The following is a 9094-nucleotide window of genomic DNA, read 5'->3' as shown; positions in this document are numbered from 1 at the left end:
CATAGTCACAACAACAGGTCACCCCAGAGAAAGGATATTATCAGTAACCCATAGTCACAACAACAGTTCCAGTTTCCTGTCTGTGTTCAACCAGCGTTCACCTCCCACATTACAAGTATTTCTGTGGTTAGACCAAACCAACAAGCTCTAAACCCAGATATGCTCCACAACCTTTTATGGTTCACAACCATGACCATTACAAGGGTTACTTGTGTGAAAGTCTTCTTAATGACTTTACCTTATGGGCTTCCTAACATTCCCGCAACGTTCCGGCAACAACAGGGAAGAAGCAATGTCTTCCTCCATCATTCTCACATCGCTATTATATACATTGTAAACTGTCTCATTAATCATCTTACTGACAGAGATGTTTAGATTTTCTCATGGTCATTAGACTAATTTCCAGCCAGGCATTTTGTGTCTCCGTGTGTGTGTGTGTGTGTGTGTGTGTGTGTGTGTGTGTGTGTGTGTGTGTGTGTGTGTGTGTGTGTGTGTGTGTGTGTGTGTGTGTGTGTGTGATATTGAGTGCATGTTGTGTGTGTGCCACTGACAGACATTTACTCAGCCTAGTCAGACATGCTACTCTGCAATTTTCAGGGTGAAAAATGACTTCTCTACACACACACTGTGTCGTTACCTGAATACCACTGCATCCTCTGGGGAGAGAAGGGTCATTATTGGGAATAACTGATTACTTTCCCTTGAAAGGAGGGGGAATTAGTAGGCAGCTTTGTTTAAGGTAGATGGTTGACTGTGTTTTGAGAGCACACAGTGAACCTAACATGCAACAGTCTGCAGATACAACTATAACTTCTGAACTAAATGAGAATCATTTCTCACTCTGCACTGTGTTGAACCATTCAACATTTTCTGCATCACTTTGCCAAGGACCTCACAATATGATATTATCACAAGATTTAGGTGCTGAAATTATATGTAGTGTCATTCTATATGTAGTGTGATTCTATATGTAGTGTGATTCTATATGTAGTGTGATTTTGTATGTAGTGTCATTCTATATGTAGTGTGATTCTACATGTAGTGTCATTCTATATGTATTGTGATTCTATATGTATAGTGAATCTATATGTATAGTGAATCTATATGTAGTGTGATTCTATATGTAGTGTGATTCTATATGTATAGTGAATCTATATGTAGTGTAATTCTATATGTAGTGTCATTCTATATGTAGTGTGATTCTATATGTAGTGTCATTCTATATGTAGTGTGATTCTATATGTAGTGTCATTCTATATGTATTGTGATTCTATATGTATAGTGAATCTATATGTAGTGTAATTCTATATGTAGTGTCATTCTATATGTAGTGTGATTCTATATGTAGTGTCATTCTATATGTAGCGTGATTCTATATGTAATGTCATTCTATATGTATTGTGATTCTATATGTATAGTGATTCTATATGTATTGTGATTCTATATGTAATGTCATTCTATATGTATTGTGATTCTATATGTATAGTGATTCTATATGTATAGTGAATCTATATGTAGTGTGATTCTATATGTAGTGTGATTCTATATGTAATGTCATTCTATATGTATTGTGATTCTATATGTATTGTGATTCTATATGTATAGTGATTCTATATGTATAGTGAATCTATATGTAGTGTGATTCTATATGTAGTGTGATTCTATATGTATAGTGAATCTATATGTATAGTGATTCTATATGTAGTGTGATTCTATATGTAGTGTGATTCTATATGTAGTGTCATTCTATATGTAGTGTGATTCTATATGTAGTGTCATTCTATATGTATTGTGATTCTATATGTATAGTGATTCTATATGTATAGTGAATCTATATGTAATGTGATTCTATATGTAGTGTGATTCTATATGTATAGTGAATCTATATGTATAGTGATTCTATATGTAGTGTGATTCTATATGTAGTGTCATTCTATATGTAGTGTCATTCTATATGTAGTGTCATTCTATATGTGGTGTCATTCTATATGTAGTGTCATTCTATATCTAGTGTCATTCTATATTTATTGTGATTCTATATGTAGTGTGATTCTATATGTATAGTGATTCTAAATGTATTGTGATTCTATATGTAGTGTGATTATATATGTATTGTGATTCTATATGTATAGTGATTCTATATGTAGTGTCATTCTATATGTAGTGTCATTCTATATGTGGTGTCATTCTATATCTAGTGTCATTCTATATGTAGTGTGATTCTATATGTAGTGTGATTCTATATGTAGTGTGATTCTGTATGTATAGTGAATCTATATGTACAGTGATTCTATATGTAGTGTGATTCTATATGTAGTGTGATTCTATATGTAGTGTGATTCTATATGTATAGTGATTCTATATGTAGTGTCATTCTATATGTGGTGTCATTCTATATGTAGTGTCATTCTATATCTAGTGTCATTCTATATTTATTGTGATTCTATATGTATTGTGATTCTATATGTATAGTGATTCTATATGTATAGTGATTCTATATGTATAGTGAATCTATATGTAGTGTGATTCTATATGTAGTGTGATTCTATATGTATAGTGAATCTATATGTAGTGTGATTCTATATGTATAGTGATTCTATATGTAGTGTCATTCTATATGTAGTGTCATTCTATATGTGGTGTCATTCTATATGTAGTGTCATTCTATATCTAGTGTCATTCTATATTTATTGTGTAAATGTAAATGTAAATGTAAAATTGTGACTCTATATGTATTGTGATTCTATATGTATAGTGATTCTATATGTATAGTGATTCTATATGTATAGTGAATCTATATGTAGTGTGATTCTATATGTAGTGTGATTCTATATGTATAGTGATTCTATATGTATAGTGATTCTATATGTATAGTGATTCTATATGTATAGTGATTCTAAATGTATTGTGATTCTATATGTAGTGTGATTATATATGTATTGTGATTATATATGTATAGTGATTCTAAATGTATTGTGATTCTATATGTAGTGTGATTATATATGTTGTGTGATTCTAAATGTATTGTGATTCTATATGTAGTGTGATTCTATATGTATTGTGATTCTATATGTAGTGTGATTCTAAATGTATTGTGATTCTATATGTATTGTGATTCTATATGTAGTGTGATTCTAAATGTATTGTGATTATATATGTAGTGTGATTATATATGTTGTGTGATTCTAAATGTATTGTGATTCTATATGTAGTGTGATTCTAAATGTATTGTGATTCTATATGTAGTGTGATTCTATATGTATTGTGATTCTATATGTATAGTGATTCAAAATTTATTGCGATTCTATATGTATTGCGATTCGATACTTTGATTTTAACATTTTGCCTTCAGAAAGTATTTATACCCCTTGACTTATTCCACATTTTAATGCCTGAATTGAAAAGGGATTAAATTGACACAATACCACATAATGAACCCCAAGTAAAAAAAACATTTTTTTTTTGCAAATGTATTGAAAATAAAATTAAGAAATATTTAATTTACATAAGTATTCACACCCCTGAGTCAATACTTTGTAGAAGCACCTTTAGCATTGATTACAGCTGTGAATCTATCTTGGTAAGTCTCTAAGAGCTGTCTACTCCTGAATTATGCAACATTTGCCCATTACCTTTTTCAAAATTCTTCAAGCTCTGTCAAATTGGTTGTTGATCATTGCTAGACAACCATGTTCAGGTCTTGCCATAGATTTTCAAGTAGATTTAAGTCAAAACTGTATCTCGACCACTCAGGAACATTTGGCCTTGTGTGTTAGGTTATTGTCCTGCTGAAAGGTGAATTCATCTCCCAGACAGAACCAAGTTTTCTTCTAGGATTTTACCTGTGCTTAGCTGCATTCCGTTTACAAAAAGTGAATTGCTTTACTTTAGTGCCTTGTTGCAAACAGGATGCATGTTTTGGAATATTTTTATTCTGTACAGTCTTCCTTGTTTTCACTCTGTCAATTAGCTTAGTATTGTGGAGTAACTACAATGTTATTGATCCATCCTCAGTTTTCTCCTATTAAACTCGAACTGTTTTAAAATCACCCTTGGCCTCATGATGAAATCTGAGCAATTTCCTCCTCTCTGGCAACTGAGTTCAAATATCAATATAATATCGTCCAACAATAATATAACGATATGTAACTGTATCGATCCCCCATCGCTATGGGATTGGGCAATAATCCATAACTGAATCAAATGAGTCACGTTCCTGACTGAATCATACCCAACCTACTGAGTCATCTTGTACAAAGCCCAGTGAATCACCAGTAAGACATTTGGGCAGAGAGTGCTGTACTGTTGCATTTGTTCCAGGGCTCTAAATTGAGTGGAGAAATTCACCACTTAGGAGCTAGGAATGCTTTTGTAATGTCCTAATCAAGCATTCGTGCCCACAAAAACGCAGCTTTCATTGCCTCATTTTCTAGAGTAAACATTTTTACAGCATGCAAATGCCTCATCAATGTGTGTGTGTGAATGCGCGCATGCATCTGTGTGTGTGTCTGTTATAGAGTAAACGTGTGTGTATCTGGTCATGTGTACAGCAGGAATGTCTGTATGTATCTGTGTTAGGGCAGTGCTATGTTTATAACCCAAAAACCTGCCACAGACTATGACCCAAGTGGAACCTGTGTGATTTATGGACTGAACTACGTAATCCCACATAATCCTAGAGCCCCCTCCCCCCACTGCATGTGCACTCAGCCATGAAATTAGAAGCAGATACAACATGAGGGTTGTGTGTAAACCCCACATGAGATAACACACAATCTGATACATACAACACACACACTCTCTCTCTCTCTGCGATAACGCACACAATCAGACGGCACACCCACACACACTCACTTCATCTCTCTCCCAAACACACACACAGACACACACACTGAGTTCAGCTGTGCATGCAGAACATTGGTAGATAAATAAACAGAGTGATGTGATGTACTGCGTTCTTGCCGTGCCAACAGAACCAACAAACACACACAGCGGGGAAGGAACGCTTCCAGGGGACCACAAGGTCATGGAAACTACTAGCAACGACAGCTATGCTAGTTTGGATCAATGTTGCTATAATGTCGCTTCCACATCATTTCCACAACAAACATCTTCTAAATGTTTCCATCTGACGACACGATGTGGAAAAATATTATTATTAATGTTGCAGGTTATTAATGGTTATTATTTATTAATGTTGCAGGTAACACACTAACAACATGTCAGACAAGCTAGTTACATGGGTTCCTAATGGTAACACACTAACAACATGTCAGACATGCTAGTTACATGGGTTCCTAATGGTAACACACTAACAACATGTCAGACATGCTAGTTACATGGGTTCCTAATGGTAACACACTAACAACATGTCAGACATGCTAGTTACATGGGTTCCTAATGGTAACACACTAACAACATGTCAGACAAGCTAGTTACATGGGTTCCTAATGGTAACACACTAACAACATGTCAGACATGCTAGTTACATGGGTTCCTAATGGTAACACACTAACAACATGTCAGACATGCTAGTTACATGGGTTCCTAATGGTAACACACTAACAACATGTCAGACAAGCTAGTTACATGGGTTGCTAATGGTAACACACTAACAACATGTCAGACATGCTAGTTACATGGGTTCCTAATGGTAACACACTAACAACATGTCAGACATGCTAGTTACATGGGTTCCTAATGGTAACACACTAACAACATGTCAGACATGCTAGTTACATGGGTTCCTAATGGTAACACACTAACAACATGTCAGACATGCTAGTTACATGGGTTCCTAATGGTAACACACTAACAACATGTCAGACATGCTAGTTACGTAGGTTACTAATGATAACACACTAACAACATGTCAGACATGCTAGTTACATGGGTTCCTAATGGTAACACACTAACAGCATGTCAGACATGCTAGTTACGCTAGTTACATGGGTTACTAATGGTAACACACTAACAACATGTCAGACATGCTAGTTACATGGGTTCCTAATGGTAACACACTAACAACATGTCAGACATGCTAGTTACGTAGGTTACTAATGGTAACACACTAACAACATGTCAGACATGCTAGTTACATGGGTTCCTAATGGTAACACACTAACAACATGTCAGACATGCTAGTTACATGGGTTCCTAATGGTAACACGCTAACAACATGTCAGACATGCTAAGTTACATGTAGGTTACTAATGGTAACACACTAACAACATGTCAGACATGCTAGTTACATGGGTTCCTAATGGTAACACACTAACAACATGTCAGACATGCTAGTTACATGGGTTCCTAATGGTAACACACTAACAACATGTCAGACATGCTAGTTACATGGGTTCCTAATGGTAACACACTAACAGCATGTCAGACATGCTAGTTACGTAGGTTACTAATGGTAACATGCTAACAGTATGTCAGACATGCTAGTTACGTAGGTTACTAATGATAACACGCTAACAGCATGTCAGACATGCTAGTTACGTAGGTTACTAATGGTAACACACTAACAGCATGTCAGACATGCTAGTTACGTAGGTTACTAATGGTAACACGCTAACAGTATGTCAGACATGCTAGTTACATGGGTTCCTAATGGTTACTAATGATAACACTAACAGCATGTCAGACATGCTAGTTACGTAGGTTACTAATGATAACACACTAACAGTATGTCAGACATGCTAGTTACGTAGGTTACTAATGATAACACGCTAACAGCATGTCAGACATGCTAGTTACGTAGGTTACTAATGGTAACACGCTAACAGTATGTCAGACATGCTAGTTACGTAGGTTACTAATGATAACACGCTAACAGTATGTCAGACATGCTAGTTACATGGGTTCCTAATGGTAACACGCTAACAGCATGTCAGACATGCTAGTTTCGTAGGTTACTAATGATAACACGCTAACAGCATGTCAGACATGCTAGTTACATTCCCCTGCATAAGCTGTGTGCTGACAAGTTAAAGTATAACCTGCAGGTAACATACACCACATGTATCCACCTATTATGTCAGGCTACATAAGAGTGACATAAGTGGTTATTAGGTGACTCGCAGAACTTACCCCGAGGTCTTTCCCCGCCCACTTGCATTCGTCACGCTTTGAGGGCGTGGCTGGCCATGCGATCTATGGAGAGGAGGAGAGAGGGAGTGTTATAGATTATAAACAACAACATCATTGAGTTTCATCTCAATCTCTTACTGACAGTTGTGGCTGCTTTGTGTGATGTATTGTTGTCTCTACCTTTTTGCCCTTTGTGCTGTTGACTGTGCCCAATAATGTTTGTACCACGTTTTGTGCTGCTACCATGTTGTGTTGCTACCATGTTGTTGTCATGTTGTGTTGCTACCATGCTGTGTTGTCATGTGTTGCTGCCTTGTTATGTTGTTGTCTTAGGTCTCTCTTTATGTAGTGTTGTCTCTCTTGTTGTGATGTGTGTTTTGTCCTATATTTATATATATTTATATGTATTTATTTGTTTTAACCCCAGGCCCCGTCCCCGCAGGCCTTTTTCCTTTCGGTAGGCCGCCATTGTAAATAAGAATTTGTTCTTAACTGACTTGCCTAGTTAAATAAAGATGAAATGAAAATAAAATCATTTAAAAGTGAGGGAGTGGTATACTAAGGAACAGAGGAGAGAATGTGTCATATGAACAGAGAAAGTGAGTCATCATGTAAAACAAGAGAGAAGGAGTGCACAATAATATTCTGGGGTCCATTCAGGCGGTAGTCTAACCAGGAATTGAACCCAGGTTTATGCAAATGATAGTCCAACACATTTGCCATTGCACCAAAGGTTCAGAACCTCTGGATGAGTATGCTAAGTGTTGCACGTAGCTTGCTAACTTGTTTAGCTGGAGGGATGTGAGTTTTGAACCATGAAGTAAGAGAGACAGATAGTTTTAAAGGGAATACAGTGTAAGTCAATACCAATTTACAATGGCTCCGAGCTCGCAACATTGGGCCTAGTCTTATTCACTTGCTGGGTCAAAATTAATTCCCCCCCAAATCTTAAGGTGGACCCAGGTTCAAAAACATTTGGGAACCCCCTGTATAAGCTTAGCTTTACAGTACTGAAAGTTAAATAACCAGAGCACTCCTGAGGCCCTTTGGAGAATCATTTAAGACTTTCAATTAAAGAGGGTTGTCCTTATGGTCTTACCATCTGTTACATTTGTGTGTGTGTGTCCTTCCAGTGTCCCCTGAATTATAAAAACAGATTGTGTGTGTGTGTCCCGCCAGTGTCCCCTGAATTATAAAAACAGATTGTGTGTGTGTGTGTGTGTCCCGCCGGTGTCCCCTGAATTATAAAAACAGATTGTGTGTGTGTGTGTCCCGCCAGTGTCCCCTGAATTATAAAAACAGATTGTGTGCTGGGGCCGGACTCATAATAAGAGCTGGAATAATCATCCACAGGCATGAAAGCTGAGGAGTACAACAAGTCATAGAAGTGCAGGTACCAGAATGCAGGTAGGTGCTAGAACATGTGTACCCACCCACACATGGTATGCTCATGGCACTGGAAAAACACCACAAATAGCAGGTTAACAAACACAGACACACAGACTCACCATGCGGGCACACACACACCCTCACACACACCACGTGGGCACACACACACCCTCACACACACCACGTGGGCACACACATACAAACACACACACACACACACACACACACACACCACGCGGGCACACACACACACATCCTTCTATTCATAGCGTATCTCTCTTCAGGATCAGCTGAGCTGTTCTGTCAGACCAAGGGGACTTGCAGTGCACATCTGGGTAATTGCATTAGATTTGCTAAATCACTGCTTTTCCACTTATCTTTCTCTGCATTATCAAAGATCTGAATAGGGAAAACACATCCGCGCCAAGGGCCCCAAAAAATGATGTAATTCTCTTATATTTAAATAGCCTCTGCAATGCATACAGTGTGTGTGTGTGTGTGTGTGTATGTGTGTGTGTGTGTGTGTGTGTGTGTGTGTGTGTGTGTGTGTGTGTGTGTGTGTATTTCAGCACTTTAAGCGCCTTTGCAGTTTCTCCAGTGCCTCAGTGCTTCT

The 9094-nt window shown here is 37.3% G+C and overlaps 1 protein-coding gene across 1 annotated transcript in view; it reads right to left on the bottom strand.

The window, feature by feature from the left end:
* The window catches only part of sema3aa (sema domain, immunoglobulin domain (Ig), short basic domain, secreted, (semaphorin) 3Aa), an 87250-nt gene that overhangs the window by 51521 nt on the left and 26635 nt on the right, over positions 1 to 9094 (bottom strand). The window contains exon 3 of the mRNA XM_065021496.1: positions 7093 to 7155. Within this exon, the coding sequence (XP_064877568.1) occupies positions 7093 to 7155 (63 nt within the window). The remainder of the gene's footprint in view (positions 1 to 7092; positions 7156 to 9094) is intronic.

The sequence above is a fragment of the Oncorhynchus nerka genome, linkage group LG8 (assembly GCF_034236695.1).
Source record: "Oncorhynchus nerka isolate Pitt River linkage group LG8, Oner_Uvic_2.0, whole genome shotgun sequence".
NCBI lineage: Eukaryota > Metazoa > Chordata > Actinopteri > Salmoniformes > Salmonidae > Oncorhynchus > Oncorhynchus nerka.
This window is presented reverse-complemented; position numbering and strand designations above follow the sequence as displayed.